This window comes from Pristis pectinata, chromosome 5 (genome assembly GCF_009764475.1).
Source record: "Pristis pectinata isolate sPriPec2 chromosome 5, sPriPec2.1.pri, whole genome shotgun sequence".
Taxonomy (NCBI): Eukaryota; Metazoa; Chordata; class Chondrichthyes; order Rhinopristiformes; family Pristidae; genus Pristis; species Pristis pectinata.
In genome coordinates, this window is record NC_067409.1 from 78161339 (window position 1) to 78186103 (window position 24765).

General features: G+C 42.2%; 1 protein-coding gene across 4 annotated transcripts in view; it reads left to right on the forward strand.

Moving 5' to 3' along the window:
* LOC127570627 (F-actin-uncapping protein LRRC16A-like) overlaps positions 1 to 24765 on the forward strand; it is a 261851-nt gene that overhangs the window by 148981 nt on the left and 88105 nt on the right. For all 4 annotated transcript variants that reach the window (XM_052016361.1, XM_052016362.1, XM_052016358.1 and 1 more), the window contains exons 17-20: positions 6147 to 6216; positions 8943 to 9024; positions 16415 to 16514; positions 23801 to 23855. In XM_052016361.1, the coding sequence (XP_051872321.1) occupies positions 6147 to 6216; positions 8943 to 9024; positions 16415 to 16514; positions 23801 to 23855 (307 nt within the window). The remainder of the gene's footprint in view (positions 1 to 6146; positions 6217 to 8942; positions 9025 to 16414; positions 16515 to 23800; positions 23856 to 24765) is intronic.

The following is a 24765-nucleotide window of genomic DNA, read 5'->3' on the forward strand; positions in this document are numbered from 1 at the left end:
CCATGATTTCCATCAACTCCCTTCAGATTCTACCACTCACCCACACACTAGGAGTCATTTTCAGTGGCCAAGTAACCTACCAACATTCACGTCTTTGGGATGTGGGAGGGAACTTGTGAGGGCCCAGGAAGGACATGCAAACTCCACAGCTCCACCACTGTGCCGTTTCTCATTCTTAACATTCTTTGGTTTCTGAATCCCCTGTTAGAATGTTTGGGTGACATTGAGTGATCCAGCAGTGAACAAACCCTTCAGCCCATCATGTCATATCAATCGTCACGTACCTCGACATGCTAATTCCGTTTACCAGCAATAGAAACGCAGTGAACCTGCTGTACATTATTTCAAGTCATGATTAGAAATTGTCCATCTCTACGTCATAATCATCCAAATAAAAGGACCCAGGAAGGCAATTCCCTTTAGTCAATTGTAGCTTAGTCACTTAGTTTCTGAGATATTCTAAATTTAGTCACTTAGTTTTCCTGAGATATTGTAAGTTAAGAGTGGACTTTGTCACCTTCCATGACCTGGAGATTCAAGTGCTCATCTAGATACTTTTTAAGTGTTACAAGTGTCTCTATTTCCTAATTGAGCAATGCTTTCCAGATTGTAAGCACCTTCTGTGTGGGAGGGAAAAAATCCTTCCTCAGATCCCCTCTAAATCTCCTACCCCTATCCTTAAACCTATACCTTCTGGTTTTATACACCTCTTCTATGGGGAAAGGTTTCTTGCTACTTTTCCCCCTTATCATTTTGTACAACTTAGTCTGCTCTAAGGAAAACAAACTCAGCCTATCCAGTCTCTCCTCATAACTGAAACATTCCATCCCAGGCAGCACCTTGAGGAATCTCCTCTGCATCCTATCTAGTGCAGTTGTGTACTTCCTGTAGTAGGATGACCAGAACTACACACACAACTCCAACTGTGGCCTAAACAATGGTTATTATAAAATTGTACCATAATCTCCCTGCTCTCATATTCTATACTCCATCTAAAGAAAGCAAGCATCCTATATGTCGCCTTAACCAACTTTTCTACCTGTCCTGAAACCTTTTAGGGATCCTTGGAATTGTACACCAAGATCCCTTCATTCCTCTGTACTCCCTAGGCCCCAACCATTCAGTACCTGACCTAGCCTTGTTGGTCCTTACAAAGTGCATCACTTTGCACTTGTCAGGATTAAATTCCATCTGCCATTGTTCTACCCATCTTACCAACTCATCAATATCAAGCTACAGCCCAAGACTACACTCCTCACTATCAACAACACCGCTAATTTTGATGTAATCTGTGAACTTGTTATTCATACCTCCTACATTCGCCTTCAGATCGTTAAATGTAAATGTATAAAACAAACTGTAAGCGTCCCAGCACTGATCTCTAAGGGCACCACTAATCACAAGCTTCCAATCACAAAGACAAGCCTCCACCATTACCCTCAGTCTCCTTCTGTCAAACCAATCTTGGATCTATTTTGCCAAATTACCTTGGTTCTTATGGGCTTTTGGACTAATCTTCCATGTGGGGCAATGTCAAAGGCCCTACTAAAGCACATATAGATTGTATCAACTGCTCCATTTTCATCAATGCACTTTGCTACCTCTATCTGATAATGATACCTTCTAGTTATGCTTTTCCCCACAAAGTAAAGCACTCTCTGTACCAACTCTATCAAAAACCCTTTATAACTTTAGAGACCACTGTTAATCACCCCTCTGCTGCATTTTCTCAAGAGTAATGCGTGGCTGAGTAACTGGTGCACGGGGCAGGGCTTCAAATTCTTGGATCCTTGGGACCTTTTTTGGGAAAGGTATGACCTATTCACAAAGGATGGGTTACACCTGAACTCCAAGGGGTCTGATATCCTGGCGGGAATGTTTAATATAGCTGTTGGGGGGTTTAAACTAATTTGGCAGGGGGATGGAAACCAGGATGTTAGGATACAAGATGTTAGGGTAAGGGAGGAGGTTTATAGAAACAAGTCCAAGATAGTGTGCAGTGAGGATGGCAAGAAGGACAGACAAGTGAGAAGTCAGGATAATTTGCTGAACAATAGAAGTATAACAAAATCAATAGCAGATACTGGACTAAATGCACTATATTTAAATGCATGTAGTATTAGGAATAAGGTAGATGACCTAGTGGCACAGCTACAGACTAAAAAAATATGACATTGTGGCAATCACCGAGTAACATGGCTTAATGACAGATGTGATTGGGAACTGAATGTCCAGGGGTACACAGTGTATAGGAAAGATAGGCAGAGGGGGTGGTGTGGCCCTGATGGTTAGTAATGATATAAAATCAATAGAGAGAAGGGACATAGGGTCAGAAGAAGTGGAATCCTTATGGGTGCAGCTAAGAAATGGCAAGGGTAAAAGGACAATAATAGCAGTTATATATAGGCCCCCTAACAGCAGCCGGGATGTGGACTATAAGTTACAGCTAGAAATAGAAAAAACGTGTTAGAGAGACAGCGTCAAGATAATTATGGGGGATTTTAACATGAAGATGGATTGGGAAAGCCAGGAAGGCAGTGGATCTCAGGAGAGTGAGTTAGTGGAGTGTCTACGAGATGGTTTTTTGGAGCAACTTGAGGATGAGCCCACCAGGGGATCGGCTGTTTTGGATTGGGTGCTGTGTAACAAACCGGAGGTGATTAGGGAACTAAAGGTAAAGGAAGCATTAGGAACTAGCAAACACAATATGATTTGAGTCCAGTTTCAAATTTGAAAAGGAGAAGCTATTTCAGTGGAACAAAGGAAATTACAGTGGCATAAGAGAGGAACTAGCCCAAATTGATTGGAAGAGTAAGCTAGTCGGAGGGACAGCAGAGCAGAAATGGATGGACAAGAAATAAGGAAAATGCAGGATAGATATATTCCAAGAAAAAAGATTACGAATGGAAAAATGGCACAAATGTGGATAACAAGAGGTGAAGGCTTAAAATAAAAGCCAAATGGAGGGCATACAAGGAAGCAAAAATTAGTGGGAAAACAGAAGACTGGGAAACTTTTAAAAACTTACAGAAAGAAACTAAGAAGGTCATTAGGAAAGAAAAGATGAATTATGAAAGGAAGTTGGCAGATAACATTGAAAAAGATACTAAGAGTTTTTTAAAACATATGAAGAGTAAGAGAGACACAGGTTGATATAGGACCAAATGAAAACAGTTCGGGAGAGATTATAATGGATAACACAGAGATGGCAGAGGAACTAAATGAGTATTTTGCATTGGTCTTCACTGTGGAGGACATCAGCAATATACCTGATAGTCATTGGTCTCAGGGGATAGAACTGAGTTCAGGCAATATTACTAGAGAGAAGGTGCTAGGAAAGCTAAATGGACTAAAGACTGATAAGTCTCCTGGACCGGATGAGGTGTACACCCAGGTTCTGAAGGAGGTGGCTTTAGAGATTGCGGAGGCATTGATGATAATTTTCCAGGAATCAATAGACTCCGGCATGGTTCCAGAGGACTGGAGGGTCGCAAATGTAGTTCCACTGTATAAGAAAGGTGGGAGGCAGCATAAAGGAAATTACAGACCTATTAGTCTGACATCGGTGGTGGGAAAGTTATTGGAATCAATCCTCAAGGATGAGGTTATGGAATACCTAGAGGTGCAAGGCAAGATAGGTCCAAGCCAGCATGGTTTCGTGAAGGGAAGATCCTGCCTGACCAACCTATTGGAGTTGAGGAAATCTCAGGTAGGGTGGATAAAGGAGAGGCTGTGGATGTTGTGTATTTAGACTTTCAAAAGGCCTTCGACAAGGTGCTGCCCAAGAGGCTGATTAATAAGATGAGAGCTCATGGAATTACAGGTAGGATATTAGAGTGGGTGGAGCATTTGCTGGTAGGCAGAAAGCAGAAGGGTGGGAATAAAGGGATCCTGTTCTGGTTGGCTACTGGTTACTCGTGATGTTCCGCAGGGGTCGGTGTTGGGCCGCTTCTTCTTAATTTGTACATTAATGATTTGGATTATGGAGTAAATGGTTTTGTGGCTAAGTTTGCAGACGACGCCAAGATAGATGGAGGAATAGGGAGTATTGAAGAAACAGGAAGGTCGCAGAGAGACTTAGATAGTTTAGGAGAATGAGCAAAGAAATGGCAGATGAGGTTCAATGTTGAGAGATGCGCCATTGTACACTTTGGAAAAAGGAATAAACAGGTAAATTATTATCTAGATAGGGAGAAAATTCAAAGTACAGAAGTACAAAGGGACTTGGGGGTATTCGTGCAGGATACCCTAAAGGTTAACCACCAGGTCGGATTGGCGGTAAAGAAAGCAAATGCTATGTTGGCATTCATTTCGAGAGGTATAATGTATAAAAGTAAGGAAGTGTTGATGAGGCTCTATGGGGCACTGGTGAGGCCTCATTTGGAATACTGTGTGCAGTTTTGGGCCCCTTATCTTAGGAAGGATGTACTGATGTTGGAGAGGGTTCAGAAAAGATCTACGAGGATGATTCCCGGAATGAAAGGGCTTACGTATGATGAGCGTTTGTCGGCTCTTGGACTGTACTCACTGGAGTACAGAAGAATGAGAGGGGACCTCATAGAGACATTTAGAATGTTGAAAGGACTGGACAGAGTTAGATGTGGTTAAGCTGTTTCCCTTGGTGGGTGAGTCCAACACTAGAGGGCACAATCTTAGAATTAGAGGGTACCGGTTTATAACAGAAATGAGGAGAAATTTCTTTAGCCAGAGCGTAGTGAAATTATGGAATTCTTTGCCGCGTACAGCTGTGGAGGCCCAATCATTGGGGTCGTTTAAGGAGGAGATTGATAGGTATCTAATTGGTCAAGGTATCAAGGGCTATGGGGATAAGGATGGAAATTGGGGCTAGATAGGAATAGTTTTAGTTTAGCTTGTGGAGCACTCGATGGGCCGAATGGCCTACTTCTGCTCCTTTGTCTTGTGATCTTGTATAAAGAGACCCAACATCAATACACCTCTCTGGCATCTGTGTATTAACAGGTTAGTTTAATTTCCTTTTCCCCTTCGATTTTGTCCTCTTCCTTCTACTACCCCAAAGCTGCAAGTCATTCTTCACTGAGGGCAGCCATTTGATCTGCTCCAGAGTTTCATTACTTCAATGAGCTCCTGTGTTACCTAATTAGTAACTAACTGTAAAATTACTTCTCTGAGTGAAAGGGAAAATGTGGCCTGTGTTTGGTTTTTCCCTTTTTATTCCAGGCAACAAGATTGCAATGATTGGATTCTGCCTAGCATGTTCTGTGTTTGAGTCCATATTTTGCCATTTCACACTGCAGTGCATTGATGCCCAAAGTCAAATGACCAGGGGCTTAGACTTTATATTTTACTTCCTTATTTATTTTTGCACTTGAAAGTAAAGGAGTGGTGGGAAATGGAATTCTTCTCACTCATCAGGCACATCAACCACTAGCATGTTCAAACAGTGAGATGCAACATTAAACTCACTTTACTCTGCCCTAATGATATTCTCTGTAACTCGGCCTCGGAAGAGCATCCTATACTTATTAGTGTGACCTTTTTTTTATTTCTTGCTCTGGCCATCTTGATTACTAATTTGTGCTAAATAGTATCAGTTTCATACTGTTGGCATATTCCCAATGGGCCTTCCTTTAAGAACGTCCATTCTCATTGTATGTTGGACCATTAACAGCCAGCAGGCAGAGCAATCATTGATCTCATTCAGTCCGGCCACTATCTTGGTCACTGCAGCTCCCAATATTCTTGAGTTTTTATTGTCTGCACAACTGATGGGGCCAAATGACCTGCTCTGGTCCTGTAATGTGCCATAACTCTACCTTCCCCTGATGTGTCATGGCATTAAACAGTGTAAAGTAATCTTTACTGCTGAAGTGCCTGCAGAAAACAGTGAAAAGGCGATGTGGGGGAAGGGGTAGAAATATATCCTTTGTCACTATATTGCTTAATGCAGATTATAATAGCAGAGATGCTTTGCAATCAGTTTCTCCAAAGTCTGTTAACTTCAGTGGAACTAAACTGTGCAACCAGTTTATGATTCACAGTCACTACTATCGAGTGTGTTTGAAGCAAATGACCGGGGGGGGGGGGCCAAGGATCTCTATACTTTCTCTTCAATGGTATCAAGGTGGGCATCCAAAGTTTATATGAATGCAATTCATTCTTTACAGAGCACTTTTACTTGGCCTTTCTTGCAATCCTCAACTGAAAGAAGTCTCGCTTGACCTTAGCAGTTGTGAGGTAAGGAGGAATAGTTTTGTTATTTGAATCAGTTCAACTTGAAAATGGGATGGGAAAATGACTTGATTTATCTTTCAGGTTTGAAGGCAACATTTTGTCTTTTTTTTATTAAGTCTATCACTCTACTTAATTCTTGTTTCCAGTTTTATGTGCCTTTATGCCTTGCTGCCCTTGGGTACAGAAATAGTAAAGCAAATTTCATACAAATGCCTTGCCAATGGCTGACATTAAATCGTTTGGCTACAGTGAACATTATAGCTAATCCCATTCAGAATATTATTCAGAAGACTTGTAGCAATCAAACCTGGAAGCCACCTTTTGTTTCTTGTGTCTCTTAACTCGGGGATACTGAGATCCACTTTAGCTATTCCAACACCACCCCTGAATTAGATCAGCTAAATCCACCAAACTATTCTGCTCAGATCACATCCACAATATGTAAGGAACATTTCTCATGTGTCTAGTAATTCCAGATATCCGGAATACAGTACTGTTGGTTAATTTTAAAAATATGCTGGAAACATTCAACAGGTTTGGCAGCTCCTGCAGAAAGGGAAACAGTCCAGGACCTTTCATGGGAATTCACTCAGCTCCTGGACTTGGAGTGTTAATTGCTTCTCTTTCCACAGGTGCTGAATTATTCTGGCATGTTCTGTTTTTATTTCAGATTCCAACATCTGCAATTATATTTTTGATTTTTATTTACCGTTGCTTAATAACCTTGTAGTGATGTTGTAACACTTAATAACTTAAGCAGCAAATGTGGTCAAGTGTGTCAGTGGACCATAATTCCTCAAATGTTGTTGGGCGAGCATAATTCTTCACATTCGGGCAAAAATTTTCAAACCTTCTGATCTGCAGTATATTATCTAATGTAATAGATGAAATAAATTCAACTGTTAGGAATGTAAGAATTGGCTTTTCAATGTATTCCCTTAAAGCCCAAGAATTTCTGTGTAAAAATGTTTATTTGCTAATTGAATAGTTACCTTGCTTCTAAATATTGGTAAATTTACATTTTCTCATTCATGTAACAATATTTGGAAAGGAAAAAAAAGTTGTATAGCACGGTCTTTTCAGGGCCATTTGTATTAACAATTTTCAAAGGCTAATGTGATACAGAAGACAAGGATGCTGAACTCACTGTGCTTTGATGCTTTTGCCTACTCCAGCTTTGCACTGATATTTTCCATTCTTTTCTCCTCTACTGCTCTCCTTAGCTTGGTCACTGTGTAAGTACCCTCCCTGCTTTGTAACCTTTGTTGATCCAGTAAAATAGCTTCCTTATCTGTCTGTCAGGATTACCTTTTGAACTACTTGACACAGATATTTTGTGCAATAATATCTTTGCTCAAGCACTACTTTCTATGATGTGGTAGGCATGTTTCATTTGATCAAACACTTACCCACTTAAAGAAAAAGAATACTTAGTTTTCTCATATATCGATTACCGAAATTTAAGCCACTGCTTTTTTCATAATGTTTTGCCTCTCCAGTTGATAAGCCTGCATATTCAGAGGAAGATGTAAGCAAAATCTTCATTGGAAACTTTCTGGCTATTTTAGTTATCATGTCAATTATTACAAGTTCAACTCTTTTTCATATTTTAGTTGCATCGTTGAAAATTGATGCATTTTCTAAACAGCTGATTGTTATGAAATGAAGTTAAAGAAATGTAAAATGTCTTAAATATGAATTGGGATTGGTTGAAACAGAACTTTAAATTTGTGTCACTTTTTGAGATGATTTTACATCACAATTGTTATTGAATACCTAATGGAAACCAGGAAGAATTAGGATTTAGGATGAGGAACACAAAACTACTGATGTTGTTGAAGGAGCAGTTAAAGCTCTATTTGGTACAAGTTTTGTTTTGAAAGTGGAGTTCAGGAAGAGATGTAGCTTAAAAAAGTGACTGAGCTACACTGTTCCTGTGACCAGTTTGGGATTTATCAAGTAATGAAAGTCGAAAATTGCTATCCAAGTGTTGAGATTATTTATGACCTGTAGTTATTCTTTGTAATTTAAGTTACTCCTTAGTAGATTCTTCAGGTTTTAATAACCATTTTTATGTTGGCCTCTTCTGAATGCTGCTTTCTGCTGCTTTTGCATTGAATTTTGATTTGATCTTATCAGCTCAAAATTCTTAACTCAAATAATAAAATAATTCCACACAAAATTCAAACATTACTGCCTTATTGAGTTGCTTAATTTGGATCTCTGGATGTCTGTTTTGTTTTACTTCCAAGCATAAGAAAATGAGAAGAATGTTTAAGCATGTTTTTTGAAAGAAGGACAATATGCCCCACCCCTTTTAAAACATAGCTAATGCACTTGCTTAGATGGAATTTATAGGGCTTATTCATTTCTAATTTGATTGGATCTTTATTAGTACTTGATCACTTAACGGCTTTTATGGAAAGCTTGGTTCAAAGTACTACAGTGCTTAACTGCTTCTGTTGAATCGCAGTAGCCTTGAATATGTTAACTGCGGTAGAAATGACCAGTCCATTTATAACCAACTCTCGGCCTTGTGTCACAAAAACAGACAGGCATCTTTAAAAAAAACAGGCTACTGATAACATCTTCTGAATATAGTTTTTACCTATTGTCCACTAGTTGTACAGCAAAATACTTACCTACATACAGCTTACTTGAAATTGTTGAAATCTCTTCATGGTATCCCATTTTTCTGGTGAATTTAATTACAATTTTTTTGTCCACAGCTAAGATCAGGTGGAGCTCAGATTTTGGAAGGTTGTATTGCAGAAGTCCATAACATTTCAAAACTGGATATTTCAGACAATGGTGAGAAGGATTATTTGATTTTTACATTGAAGCTCATCTTATGTTTAATGTACTGTGGGAGGAATCAATGAGCAAATAATTGCATCCTTCCACAAAGCCATGTGAAATCTCACTAAAGTTAATGGTAGGCATCATTCACAACCTGTGGATGCATTTGCAAAGTGGCTGTTTTGGAAAATGTACTTCACATTTATGTTAAACTGGATTTCCAGTTGAACATTAATATGACATCCTGATTAACTACACTAATCTTTTCGCAATTTTATTCTAATCCCATTGTCTGACTCTCTTACCATTTGATTTTTTTGATTTTTATGGGAAAGGGTTGGGAAAGGGTTAAAATAATCATCACACTGATATTTAAAACTCTTCTGCTGTTGAGTAAAACATTGCAATGTTTGTGCCGATAACGTATCATCTAGGTTTTTCTTCTTCAGCTTTTTGAGGAGAAGGTTGAAGAGATATGGTTACAGTGATCAGACAATACGTTTAATTATATATGTTACTGCTTTTTGGGAGATTTTTATTTTCCTCAGTTGAAAACAAAATGACAGTGATCTGTCTTGCACATAATTGCACAAACTTATTTCCACTCTTTGTGGAAAATATCACATGTTGAAGCATGGATGCTGCTGTAAGTTCTGATGATTGAAACATGAATGCTGTTCCACTCTTTACAAATGCTGCCTGACTTGCTGCATTTTTAGTATCTTCTGTTTTTATTTCACATTTCCAGTGTATGCAGTTTTTTTTGCTTTTTGAAATGCTGCTGTACAGGCAGGCTCAGTATTGTTTAAAGTTCCTCCATAAAATACTGAAAGAAAAACACTCAGTTGGATGAACAATGGAACTAACAAGACGATTGTTGCTTTTGCTGCAAAGACTTTACAGATATTGGTTCCTTAACAAGTGATACCTTAGGTACTTCTAAAAATCCATTCTTTACTCACTTTTATTCCTGTGCTGGTTGCCAGAGGTTTGTTAGGTGTGTGATTCTTTTTAGTGGCACAATTCCAAGGATACCATCAGTTCTTTCGTTGAATGGACACCCTAGGGCAGTAAATGCTAGCCCAAGATTCAACTGAATGCAACAGAATGGGAGCAGGAGTAGACCTCCAGGCCCCTCATACCTGCTCCACCATTCAATATGATCATGGGTGATCAATGCTGGCTTCAAGTCTTCTTCTGTGCCATTTCTCCATAACCATTCATTCCTTGATCTTTCAAATATTTATCTATCTCCACCGTAAAATATTTCTAACGATCTAGCCTTATTGAATGAAACATCATCATTAAACTTGCCTCTGTCTTTAACTTTTACCAACAGGACCCCTTTATGTTTCTACTCTGATAATGTGAAGATTATTACCACAACCATTTTCCTGACTACCAGAGCTCTCTCTAGAAATTGGAACTAGAAACCTCCCATTCCACCATTTGGTGTACCTAATTGGCCTTGTTCCATAATGTGGTGCCTTCTCTTCAAATGTACTATAATTCATTTGTTATGAATCACTTTGAGAGATCATCCACAACCACCATTTGCAAATGTAGAAATGCAAGTTTGTTCTTTAAGGGAAAAAGTATCTCGACTGATTTCTAAATAACATTCGTCTATTTGCAGAATGATTTTTCTTTCTCAATTTGCTTCCAAGTTGAGTAACATGGAAATAACCTTTTGAAGCTTTTAAATGCTGAAGATAAAATCATTCATTCAAAAGCTGCATGGCTTAGTAAGTTAATTCATAGGAAGGGTGATAGACATTGCAATCTAAGCTGCTCAGTTTCTGAAGCTGACAAGTGTTAAATTTCATTGCAATATTGAATTGTCGCTTAATTGTCCAATTCCAGCAATTCATAAGTGGTTTCCCACCGGCCTAGGGAAAGCTTTGTGAACATGAGGCACAGATTGGGTTGAAATAATTTATTGTTTCGCTAAATTCCCACTGAATAATCGAATTTCAAAAGTACAACAAAGAAACAGATCATACCAAGCACGCTCGTCTTACTGATAGCGGCAACATGTACTGTGCTTTCCGTGACTGTGAAATAGTCCATTCTTCCCCATTGTCTGGCATTTACCATACTTCCCATAGACATCGGGGAGGAGATCGATTTTAAAAGCGACTGTATCTGTGCAGATGATTTTGTGTAGTAGTGGGACCTCTCTAGAATAATAACAGAGTGATATTAAGCACTCCTGACCCAAGCTGGTATTGCTTTATGACCACAGTAGAAATGAGCTATAAATATATTTTTATTGAACTGGAAGCTCAGTTTAAATGCCCATGTTGTGCCATTTTAAAGCTTTAATGCTGCATTTATTAATGTGATTCATACAGAGTAGCTGATCCAAGATAGCTCAAGCATACCAAGGAAATTTAATGATGGAATAGCAGAGTTTCTGTCAGAATTTTTCAGGTTTCATTGCAATGGAGAGTCGCACTAAAGTATTGAGATTGGTGAATATTGCATTACTGTTTAAAATGATTGATAAACCAGATGAAAGAATATGATTTAGCTTAATATCAGGAATATGGAAAATGTAGGAAAAGATAAAGAGAATGCTTGCCAACATTTGATAAGTTACATGCTCATCTACATGCCAGAAATTAGTAAAATCAGAATCAGGTTTATTATCACTGACGTATGTCATGAAATTTGTTGTTTTACAGCAGCAGTACAGTGCAAGATATAGACACAAAAATTACTATAAGTTACAGAAATAAATAACTAGTGCAAAAGAGGAATAATGAGGTAGTGTTCTTGGGTTCATGGACCATTCAGAAATCTGATGGCAGAGGGGAAGAAGCTGTTCCTGAAACATTTTGTGGGTCTTCAGGCTCCTGTACCTCCTCCCCAATGGTAGTAACGTGAGGAGGGCATGTCCCGGATGGTGAGGGTCCTTAATGTTGGATGCCGCCGCCTTGAAGCACCATCACTTAAAGATGTCCTCGATGGCGGGGAGGGTTGTGCCTGTGATAAAGCTGGCTGAGTCTACAATCCTCTGCAGCCTCTTGCAATCCTGCACATTGGAGGCTCCATACCAGGCGGTGATGCAACCAGTCAGAATGCTCTGCACCGTATATCTGTATAAATTTGCAAGAGTCTTTGGTGACTTACCAAATCATCTCAAACTCCAAACGAAGTAGAGCCAGTTGCGTGCCGCCTTTGTGATTGCATCAATGTTTTAGGCCCAAGAGAGATCCTCTGAGATGTTGACACCCAGGAACTTGAAGCTGCTCACCCTTTCTACCGCTGACCCCTCGATGAAGACTAGTGTGTGTTCTCCCGACTTCCCCTTCCTGAAGTCCACAACTAATTCCTTGGTCTTGCTGATGTTGAGTGCGAGGTTGTTGTTGCGACACCACTCAATCAGCTGATTTACCTCACTCCTGTACACCACCTCATTGCCATCTGAGATTCTGCCAAGAACAGTGATGTCTTTGGCAAATTTATCGATGGCATTTGAGCTGTGCATAGCCACACAGTCGTGAGTGTAGAGAGAGTAGAGCAGTGGGCTAAGCATGCATCCTTGAGGTGCACCTGTGTTGATTGTCAGCGAGGAGGAGACGTTACTACCGATCAGCACTGACTGTGGTCTCCCGACAAAGAAATTGAGGATCCAGTTGCAGAGGGAGGTACAGAGGCCCAGGTTTTGAAGCTTGTTGATTAGTACTGAGGGGATTATAATGTTGAATGCCAAGCTGTAATTGATAAACAGCAGCCTGACGTATGTTTTGCTGTTGTCTAGGTGCTCCAAAGCTGAGTGGAGAGCCAGTGAGATTGCATCCGCTGTAGACCTGTCGTGGCGGTAGGCAAATTGCAGCAGGTCCAGGTCCTTGCTCAGGCAGGAGTTAATTCTAGCCATGACCAACCTCAAAGCACTTCATCACAGTAGATGTGAGTGCTACCGAGCGATAGTCGTTGAGGCAGCTCACCCTGCTCTTCTTAGGCACCGGTATGATTGATGCCCTTTTGAAGCAGGTGGGAACCTGTGACGGCAGCAGTGAGAAGTTGAAGATGTCCTTGAACACGCCAGCCAGTTGGTCCAGGTTATAGTGGACAAATTGAATAATGGTTTAATAAATGAGTCCCACAAAGTGAGGTGCATTTGAACTTGTACAATGTATTTAATGGTGTTCATATGAGATACATGGAGTAAACTAAAAACCTAGTACAGACAATCCCCATATTCCTAGAAAATGGTCCTTATTATGATTTTTCATTACACGAAGCCACATCATGTGTGCGTGCATCAACAATGAGGAGCTGAAAAAAATATTTTCGACATAAATTCTGTGGGAACTAACTTTATTCCATATCTCAAATTTTTGGGTTGTATTTGTGAATTCTGTAAGGGCGAATTTCCATTAGCCGAATGAACGTAATGCAGGGGTCATCTGTATTAAAGATAAAGTAATAGCACATATAGAGAAATGGCTAAGGATAGAAAGTAATGTGGAAGCAATTTCGGTTTTACAGAATCTCTCAATAAAACTCATGGTGCACAAGTCCATTGAGCTGCATATGTGTTGCATCAAACCAGCACATCAAAATCTGCTTCACAAATTTATACGACCTAAGTTTGAGCCACAGAAAGGTATGATAAGTACTTTAAGGGATGTCTCAAAGTTGTAGAGAGAGGCAGCAAGGTTTAGGGCAGGATATCAATGACGGGTCCCAGAAATCAAGATGCAGCTGCTGTTATTGGGATAATAGAATCAGAGGTTGAAACTGGAGGACCGTAAAATTTTTAAAGGTGGTCAGAGTGGAGTAGGTTACAGAGAGAGTGGTGAAGGCTAAGTTTTAAATTGAAGACATTACTGAAGGTGTGAATTTTAAATTGAAGACATTACTGAAGTTGTAACAAACATTGATCGAGGAAATGGGACTTCATGCAAGTTAGGTTATGAACCTGATTCTTTTGACTGAGCCTAAAGGGGAGATTTGGAGTATCCTGGACTTGACCTTTTCACTGCACTCCTGGGCTAGACTCCCTCATTCTACTGTGCATAAACCAAAATACTGCTGCATGTGTCCTAACACCCACTCTTCTGTTTAATTGGCATCTCTGGGTTTGCTGGCCTACAGTGTTGCCTGTCAATGCTGAAATCCCTCCCTTTTTTCATGTTCTTGCATCCAATTGCTTCCCTCTATTGTGGTAGTCCTGTTCAGTCCTCCAACTCTCTCAGAAACTTGTTTTTTTTTAAAGTCCAACCTCTTGATCATCTCTGAATTTAATTTGTGCACTATTGTCTTCATTGCCTTCATCTAATCTTTTCCTGCTTCATCTCCCTGCCTCCCCAGCTCTCTTTCCAACATAAGGTGCTTCTTAAAACTGAGCTCTTTGAGTGAACTTTTGGTCATTTACCTTTCTCTTTCTCTGTTGACCTTTGTTTCATCTGAGAAATATCTTGGGATATTTTGCTACTTTAAACTCGCTACATAAATGGACGTCTTTGTATTTTGAAATATTGCTGTTCTGCGATTGATTTTGTAATAAAATTCTACCCATTTATTCTGTGGAGCAGATCCCACAATGCTGGGGGCAATAAATATTGACACAACGCAGGGTACTCGGTGACAGTATGCAACCTACTGTTGGTGATTTTTATAAATGACTTGGATGAAAAAGTAGAGGGATGGGTTAGTAAATTTGCAGATGACACAAAGGTTGGAGGTGCTGTGGATAGTGTAGAAGGTTGTGGTAGGTTATAACAGGATATAGCCAGGATGCAGAGCTGGGCGGAGAAGTGGTAGATAGAGTTCTATCCGGAAAAGAGTAAAGTGATACACATTTGGAAGATCGAATTTGAAGCCAGAGTATAAGGTTACTGGCAGGATTCTTAGCAGTATGGAGGAACAGGGGGATCTTGGGAGTCCATAGATCCCTCAAAGTTGCCGTGCAAGTTGATAGGGTGGTTAAGAAGGCGTATAGTGTGCTGACCTTCATTAGTTGGGGGATTGAGTTCAAGAGCCGCGAGGTAATGTTGCAGCTCTATAAAACTCACTTTAGACCACACTTAGAATATTGTGTTCATTTCTGGTCGCCTCATTATAGGAAGGATGTGGAAGCTTTGGAGAGGGTGCAGAGGAAATTTACCAGGATGCTGCCTGGATTGGAGAACATGTCTTATGAGGAAAGGTTGAGCGAGCTAGGATTTTTCTCCATGGAGCGATGGAGGATGAGAGGCAACCTGATGGAGGTGTATAAGATTATGAGGGGCATAGATAGAGTGGACAGCCAGCACCTTTTCCCCAGGGCAGCAATGGCCAATACCAGAGGACATCCGTTTAAGGTGCATGGAGGAATGTTCAGGGGAGATGTCAGAGGTAGGTTTTCTACACAGAGAATGGAGGGTGCCTGGAACGCACTGCCGGGGGTGGTGGTAGAGGCTGATACAATAGGGACATTTAAGAGACTCTTAGATAGGCACATGGAAGTAAGAAAAATGGAGGGTTACGGGGTGTGTAGGAGGGAAGAGTTAGATTGATTGTGGAGTAGGTTTATCTAGGTTGGCACAACATCATGGGCCAAAGGGCCTGTACTATGCTGTACTGTTCTATGTTCTATAACTTAACAGTCTGGCTTTTGTCAGCCACAACCAAGTGGTAGCTTTCTCACCTTGAGTCAAGCCCCATTCTGGGGACTTGGGCACATCATCCAGCCTTAAATGAGGTAGTGAGGAAGTGCTACTGAGTCAAACAGGTCCCATCTGCCCATTCAACTGGATATAAGGGGTGCCACTAGTTGAATTAAAATAGGAGCGTTGTCCCACATTCTGGCTAATGTTTACTTGTCAACTAACAGCCAGTTGATCTGATCATTTGGATGTTGGTTGACAGGTAAATATTGGACAGAATGTTGCTCAACTGTGCTGTTCCAATTGGTTTCAACTGGTTTATGGGAGCTTTCAGTGTCCGCATTGACCATCTGCTTGTTACTTACAGCAGTGATGGCATGTCAGGAAAATATTGATTTGGCTGCGAAGTTGGAGGATCGCTGGGCTGCAGAGACAAGCCCACCCTCACCCAGAGAGGCACCGGCAGCCATCATCCCATTGCTGCTGTGTCTCTGACAGCACCTCTCTGCTGTAGTGGTTGCAAGTCTGGCTTCCCTTGTAGAGCCACCTCCGCAGAAATCTAGGCCATTCCACAAGATCACACAGTAAATAAAATGCACTATTAAATTGCCTTGCCTCCTGTCCATATTCAGCCACTGGACCTGTCCATCCTTTTGTGCAGGCATATTTTCTTCTGAGCACGTGGAAGGTGGTTGATTGGATAGCAGGTGATTGCCATGCAGTACTCACATTCAAAATGATATAGTTTGCAGTTAGAAATATGCATTTTTAGTGTTTACGATTTCTAATTTTGTTTTGCACAGGTTTAGACTCTGATCTTGCCACGCTTGTAGTGTGGATGAGCAAGAACAGATCTATTCGTCATCTAGCCTTGGGCAAAAACTTCAACAACATAAAGTCCAAGTAAGTAAATTTTATGGATCATTATCTAACTTAGAAAGCAACCTAATAAGTGTTAGTTTTGTTGATTTTAAGTAAGTCTGTTTGGTATGACTTATGATGGATACTTTGGCCTGCTGCAGTAACAGTTCACATGCAAGATGACCTGTCTGTCAGACTTCTTAATCATGGCACCATGAATTCAAGTTCAAATCATTAGTATATACAGTACAAATCTTATAATCCACTATCTGGTTGTGAGATCGATTTTACATGTCAGTTCATGCCTTTTTAAAAGAATGTTAGATTATTCTTAACCCCCCCCTCCCCTTCTCTCTCTCTCCCCCTTCTCTCTCTCTCTCTCTCCCCCTTCTCTCTCTCTCTCTCTCCCCCTTCTCTCTCTCTCTCTCTCCCCCTTCTCTCTCTCTCTCTCTCCCCCTTCTCTCTCTCTCTCTCTCCCCCTTCTCTCTCTCTCTCTCTCCCCCTTCTCTCTCTCTCTCTCTCCCCCTTCTCTCTCTCTCTCCCCCTTCTCTCTCTCTCTCTCCCCCTTCTCTCTCTCTCTCCCCCCTTCTCTCTCTCTCTCCCCCCTCTCTCTATCTCTCCCCCTTCTCTCTATCTCTCCCCCTTCTCTCTATCTCTCCCCCTTCTCTCTCTCTCCCCCCTTCTCTCTCTCCCCCCTTCTCTCTCTCTCCCCTTCTCTCTCTCTCTCCCCCTTCTCTCTCTCTCTCTCTCCCCCTTCTCTCTCTCTCTCTCCCCCTTCTCTCTCTCTCTCTCTCTCTCTCTCTCTCCCCCTTCTCTCTCTCTCTCCCCCTTCTCTCTCTCTCTCTCCCCCTTCTCTCTCTCTCCCCTTCTCTCTCTCTCTCTCCCCTTCTCTCTCTCTCTCTCCCCTTCTCTGCCTCTCTCCCCTTCTCTGTCTCTCTCTCCCCTTCTCTGTCTCTCTCCCCTTCTGTCTCTCTCCCCTTCTGTCTCTCTCCCCTTCTGTCTCTCTCCCCCTTCTCTCTCTCTCTCCCCCTTCTCTCTCTCTCTACCCCTTCTCTCTCTCTCTCTCTCCCCCCACTCTCTCTCTCTCTCTCCCACTTCTCTCTCTCTCTCCCCCTTCTCTCTCTCTCTCTCCCCCTCTCTCTCTCTCTCTCCCCATCTCTCTCTCTCCCCCTTCTCTCTCTCTCTCTCCCTTCTCTCTCTCTCTCTCCCCTTCTCTCTCTCTCTCTCCCCTTCTCTCTCTCTCCCCTTCTCTCTCTCTCTCTCCCTTCTCTCTCTCTCTCTCCCTTCTCTCTCTCTCCCTTCTCTCTCTCTCTCTCCCCTTCTCTCTCTCTCTCTCCCCTTCTCTCTCTCTCTCCCCTTCTCTCTCTCTCTCTCCCCTTCTCTCTCTCTCTCTCCCCTTCTCTCTCTCTCTCTCCCCTTCTCTCTCTCTCTCTCCCCTTCTCTGTCTCTCTCTCTCCCCTTCTCTGTCTCTCTCTCTCCCCTTCTCTGTCTCTCTCTCCCCTTCTCTGTCTCTCTCTCCCCTTCTCTGTCTCTCTCCCCTTCTGTCTCTCACTCTCTCTCTCCCCTTCTCTCTCTCTCCCCCTTCTCTCTCTCCCCTTCTCTCTCCCCTTCTCTCTCTCCCCTTCTCTCTCCCCTTCTCTCTCTCCCCTTCTCTCTCTCCCCCTTCTCTCTCTCCCCTTCTCTCTCTCCCCTTCTCTCTCTCCCCCTTCTCTCTCTCCCCCTTCTCTCTCTCCCCCTTCTCTCTCTCCCCCTTCTCTCTCTCCCCCTTCTCTCTCTCCCCCTTCTCTCTCTCTCTCTCTCTCCCCCCTTCTCTCTCTCTCTCTCTCTCTCCCCTTCTCTCTCTCTCTCTCTCTCTCCCCTTCTCTCTCTCTCTCTCTCTCTCCCCTTCTCTCTCTCTCTCCCATTCTCTCTCTCTCTCCCCTCCCAGTTCTCTCTCCCCCCCCCCCCCTCCTGTTTAGTGTCAGTATTCATAACAGACACTGTTCAGTGGAAACAGAGACAGCATTCATTGAGAACATTGCACTTCTTCTGTCTTCCACACTTGGGTTATTGTTTACTTTTCTAATAACACCTACTTTTTCCTACATTATTTTATATTGGTTCCTTTCTTTAGAAAATATTTTAGGGATTTCTTTGTTTTTACTTGCCAATGTTTTTGTTATGCGCCCTTTTTGCTTCCTAATTTGACCTTTTAATTTTATTCCCACACTTTCTGTCCTGTGCTCTGTTTCTTGCCATGCACTTGCTATTTCTCATGGTTTTTTTTTGCCTATTCCTACTTTTTCCTTGACACTCATGGGGATTAAAATTTGGAACTTCCTTTGTTGGGTTTATATTTGATCTGAAAAGTCACCATCTCCTCCCTGAATGCCTCCCACTGCTTTGACACTGACTTACCGTCAGGTAGCTTTATTCCAGACCAGTTTTGCTAAATTACATCTGAACCAGGTAAAATGGCCTTGTCCTAACTTATAATTTTTACTCCTGGTCCATCTTTTTCCAGTCCTATAATTATGCTAGATTTGACCGAATTGTGATCACTGTTTCCCAATCCTTTCTCACTACGCTTCCACTTACCTGGTATTTTGTTGGACCTGCTACCTACTGATAATAAAAATTCCTTTGGATGCACTTCAAGAATTCTGCACCTTCTATGCAGCCTAAGATGTATTATTTTCCAAGTGTATATTAGGGTTGTTGAAATCTCGTAGCGTGACTGCCTTGTTATTTTTGCATTTTAGAGTCATAGAGCATGATAACAGAAACCTATGGCCCAATGAGTTTGCACAATCACCAGCCACCGATTTACGTTGAATACTCCTGGATTTCAGTGTTTTAAAAGGGACAGGGAGGGGGTGAGAAGAGGAGGAGGGGTGGCGGTACTGGTCAGGGATACTATTACAGCTGCAGAAAGGGTGGATAATCTAGAAGGATCCTCTCTAGTGTCAGTATGGGAGGAAGTTAAGAACAAGAAAGTAGAAGTTACTCTACTGAGAGTATTCTATAGGCCCCCTGGTAGCAACAGGAATACTGAGGAGCAGATTGGGAGGCAGATTTTGGAAAGGTGTAAGAATAACAGGGTTGTTATCATGCGAGACTTCAACTTCCCAAATATTGATTGGCATCTGCTTAGTACCAAAGGTTTAGACGGGGCGGAGTTTGTTAGGTGTGTCCAGGATGGATTCCTGTCACAGTATGTTGACAGGCTGACTAGAGGGAATGCCATATTAGATCTAGTATTAGGTAATGAACTGGGTCAGGTGACAGATCTCTCGGTGGGTGAGCATTTGGGGGACAGTGACCATTGCTCCATAACCTTTAGCATTGTCATGGACAAGGATAGGAGCAAAGAGGATGGGAAGATATTTAATTGGGGAAAGGTAAATTATGAGGCTATAAGGCTAGAACTTGAGAGTGTAAATTGGGATGACACTTTTGAAGGGAAATGTACTATGGAGATGTGGTCGTTGTTCAGGGATCTCTTGCAGGATGTTAGGGATAAATTTGTCCCGGTGAGGCAGAGAAGGAATGGCAGGGTGAGGGAACCATGGGTGACGAGAGGTGGAACAACTAGTTAGGAAGAAGAAGGCAGCGTACATAAGGTGTAAGCAGCAAGAATCAGATAGGGCTCATGAAGAATATAGAGTAGCAAGGAAGGAACTTAAGATGGGGCTGAGGAGAGCAAGAAGGGGACATGAAAAGGCTTTAGTGAGTAGGGTTAGAGAGAATCCTAAGGTTTTTTTCACGTACATGAAGAGCAGAAGTAAAGGTAGGATCAATTAGAGACAAAGGTGGGATGATGTGCCTGGAAGCTGTGGAAGTGGGTGAGGTTCTCCATGAATACTTCTCTTCAGTATTCACCAAAGAGAGGGGCCTTGATGACGCTGAGGACAGTGTTGGTAAGATTAATGTTCTAGAGCATGTAGGTATCAAGAGAGAGGATGTGTTGGAGCTGTTGGAAAATATTAGGACACAGATAAGTCCCCAGGCCTGACAGAATATTCCCCAGGCTGCTCCACGAGGCGAGGGAGGAGATTGCTGAACCATTGGTTAGGATCTTTGAGTCCTCGTTGTCCACGGGGATGGTACCAGAGGATTGGAGGGTGGCAAATGTTGTCCCCTTATTCAAAAGAGGTAGTAGGGATAGTCCAGGGAATTACAAACCAGTGAGCCTTACGTCTGTGGTGGGCAAGCTGTTGGGAAGGATTCTAAGAGATAGGATCTATGAGCATTTAGAGAATCATGGACTGATTAGGGATAGCCGGCATGGCTTTGTGAAGGGAAGATCATGTCTCACAAGCCTGATAGGGTTCTTTGAGGAGGTGACCAGGAAGATTGATGAGGGTAGTGCAGTAGATGTGGTCCACATGGATTTTAGTAAGGCATTTGACAAGGTTCCACATGGTAGGCTTCTTCAGAAGGTCAGAGGGCATGGGATCCAAGGATGCTTGGCCGTGTGGATTCAGAATTGGCTTGCCTGTGGAAGGCAGAGTGTTGTGGTGGAGGGAGTGCATTCGGATTGGAGGGCTGTGACTAGTAGTGTCCCACAAGGATCGGTTCTGGGACAATACTTTTCGTGATATTTATTAATGACTTGGATGAGGGGGTAGAAGGGTGGGTTGGCAAGTTTGCAGACGGTACAAAGGTCGGTGGTGTTGTGGATAGTGTGGAGGGCTGTCGAAGATTGCAGAGGGATATTGATAGGATGCAGAGCTGGGCTGACAAGTGGCAGATGGAGTTCAATCTGGAGAAGTGTGAGGTGGTACATGTTGGAAGGACAAGCTCCAAGATGGAGTACAAGGTTAATGGCAGGATTCTGGGTAGTGTGGAGGAGCAGAGGGATCTGGGGGTTCATGTCCACAGATCACTGAAAGTTGCCTCACAGGTGGATAGGGTAGTTAAGAAAGCTTATGGGATGTTAGCTTTCATAAGACATGGGATTGAGTTTAAGAGCCGCGAGGTAATGATGCAGCTCTACAAAACTCTGGTTAGACCACACTCAGAGTACTGTGTCCAGTTCTGGTCACCTCATTATAGGAAGGATGTGGAAGTGTTGGAAAGGGTGCAGAGGAGATTTACCAGGATGCTGCCCAGATTGGGGAGTATGGATTATGAGGAGAGACTAAAGGAGCTAGGGCTTTACTCACTGGAGAGAAGGAGGATGAGGGGAGACATGATAGAGGTATACAAAATATTAAGAGGAATAGATAGAGTGGACAGCCAGCACCTCTTTCCCAGAGCACCAATGCTCAATACAAGAGGGCATGGCTTTCAAGTAATGGATGGGAAGTTCAAGGGAGATGCCAGAGGGAGGTTTTTCACCTAGAGAGTGGTTGGTGCATGGAGTGTGCTGCCTGGGGTAGTGGTGATGGCAGATACGTTGGTCACGTTCAAGAGATTATTAGATAAGCATATGGAGGAATTTAAAATAGGGGGATATGACGGAGGAAGGAGTTTGATAGTCTTAGGCGTGGTTTAAAGGTCGGCACAACATGGTGGGCCGAAGGGCCTGTATTGTGCTGTATAGTTCTATGGTATGTTAATCCTACATTCCTCGCATTTTATTCTCCTCATATTCCCATCAACTTCCTCCGGTTCTATCACTGACTCAGTAGGGGCAATTTGCAGTGAGCAATTAATTTACTAACCTACGTGTCTTTGTGGTGGGGGAGGAAACCAGATCACCTGAGGTAAATCCAGGCAGAAGCAGGACCAATGTGCAAACTCCACCCAAACAGCACCTGAGGTCAGGATTGAACTTGTGTCACTGGAGCTATGAGGTAGCAGCTTTACTAGCTGTGCCAATGTGCCACCCCTAGTTTCAGATACTCCCCCTAGGGAAAACATCCTCTCAGCATCCATCTGTCAAGCCTCTTCAGAATCTTAAATGTTTCAAAAAGAACATTGTTCCATTGACTGTAGCCCCAACTGGCTCAGCCTTTCTTTATCAACCCCTTCACTGTAGGAATCAACCAAGTGAACCTTCTCTGCACTGCCTCCAATGTGTGTACATAGAACAGGACAGCACAGGAACAGGCCCTTTGGCCCATGACATCTGTGCTGAACATGATGCCGAACTAAACTAAATCTCTTCTGCTTGTATGTGATCCATATTCCTCCATTCCCTACATATTCAGCCTCTTTAAACACCACTATCATTTCTACTTCCACCACTAAGATAAGATAAGATATGATCTTTATTAGTCACGTGTACATCGAAACACACAGTGAAATACATCTTTTGCGCAGTGATTTTTGGGGGGCAGCCCGCAAGTGTCGCTACGCTTCCGGCACCAACATAGCAGGCCCATAACTTCCTAACCTGTACGTCTTTGGAATGTGGGAGAAAACCGGAGCACCCGGAGGAAACCCACACAGACATGGGAGAACGTACAAACTCCTTACAGACAGTGGCCGGATTTGAACCCGGGTCGCTGGTGCTGTAAAGCATTATGCTAACCACTATGCTACCGTGCCTGACAGCCCATTCCAGGCACCTACCACTCTCTGTGTAGAAAAGAAAAATTTGCCGTACACTTACCTCTTAAACTTTTCCCCTCTCACCGTAAATGCATGTCTTCTAGTACTTGACATTTCTAAGATTCTGACCGTCTACCCTTTCTATGACTCTCACAATTTTATAAATTTCTATCAGATCTTCCCTCAGCCTCTGACACTCCAGAGAAAATAACCCAAGTTTGTCCAACCTCTCCTTATAGCTCATACCCTCTGATCCAGGCAGCATCCTGGTAAACCTCTTCTGTACCCTATCCAAAGCCTCCACATCCTTCCTGTAATGAGGTGACCAGAAATGCACACAATACTCCAAGTGCAGCCTAACCAAATATTGCTGCAATATGACTTCCTGACTCTTGTACTCGGTGCCCCAATCAATGAAGGCAAGCATGTCATATGCCTTCTTTACCACTCTACTTACTTGCATGGCCACTTTTGTGGAGCTATGGACTTGGACCCCAAGATCCCTCAATACATCAAGGTAGACCCAGTATTTTCTCCTTGAAATATGGAGACCAAATCTTTACACTGAACTGCATGTGTGATGTCACCAGGCCCTGATATTGATTCATCAGAACTTACCTGCTGACAGACTTCTCATCACTTACAATAAAGGCCAGCATTCCATAAACTCATGGCTTTTCACTGACCAGGAAGCGTATCCCTGCTATAGTTGATTCCTTCAGCTGAAGGAATAGGGGAGTAGGGAAAATATTAAAATAGATGTCGGTTATAGAGCTCTGGTATGGTACATATGATTTGCTCAATCTCTGATGCCAGTAGTTCCTCACATATGGATTTTTGTTTTACAGGAATCTTGCACCTGTGCTTGATAATATTGTACAAATGATTCAGGATGAAGAATCAGTAAGTTTTTAAGTACTGATGTTTGATTTATTCTGGTGAATAGGGTCCAGTAGCACAGTGAACTAATTTATAAAAAAGAGAAAATGCTGGAAACAAATAGCAGGCTAGAGAGAAACAGAGTTGATGTGCCATTTCAGTGCACTTTTATCAGAAAGGAGACTAAATTACCAGAGAGACATCTGAAGGTCTGGACCTTAAAATAATTAACTAAATACATCTAGGATGGTAACAGTGAACCTTCTAGAGTGCTGGAAGAATCTGTCTGGTTCACTATCGACTTTCCAGTGAAGAGATCTGCCCTGTTATCAGGTCTGACTGGTATGTGACTCCAGGCCCACTGGTGTAATTGACTCTTGACTGCCTCAATTCAGGGGCAATGAAAAATGAACAGCAAATACTGGCATTGTCAGTGATATCGATAAACCATGATGAATAAATACAGATGAGAAGATGACCTCCTGATTTCACCATTTTGGTTCTTGATAGTTATTTCATTTTTGTTTCATTCCTAAATTGTTTCCAAAACTAACTAGAATGTAATGAGACTGGCATTAGTCTCTAAAATAATGAAGTACATTCTGAGGATTGATAAGTTGTCCATGACAATAAGTATTGAACTGTGCATACCGCTAAGGTACAAAATGCAGAATTCAGGTTTTTTTTCCCCAACTATGAGAGCATTACATTTTCAGTTCAAATCTTACTCAGTTTGGAGCCCATTTCAGACTCTGCTTTTTGCATTGTCGTCAGATTTGTGTTAAACTAACCAGTTTCTTCATTTAACTTCTGCTTCCATCCCTCCGTCAACATCATTGAGAATAATAAACAGGAACTTGGGGTGAGGTTGGTCAGTTTCATGGGCTATCAGGTAGGATCGGGGAGTGGTGGCAACCTGTGTCTTGGTTGGTTG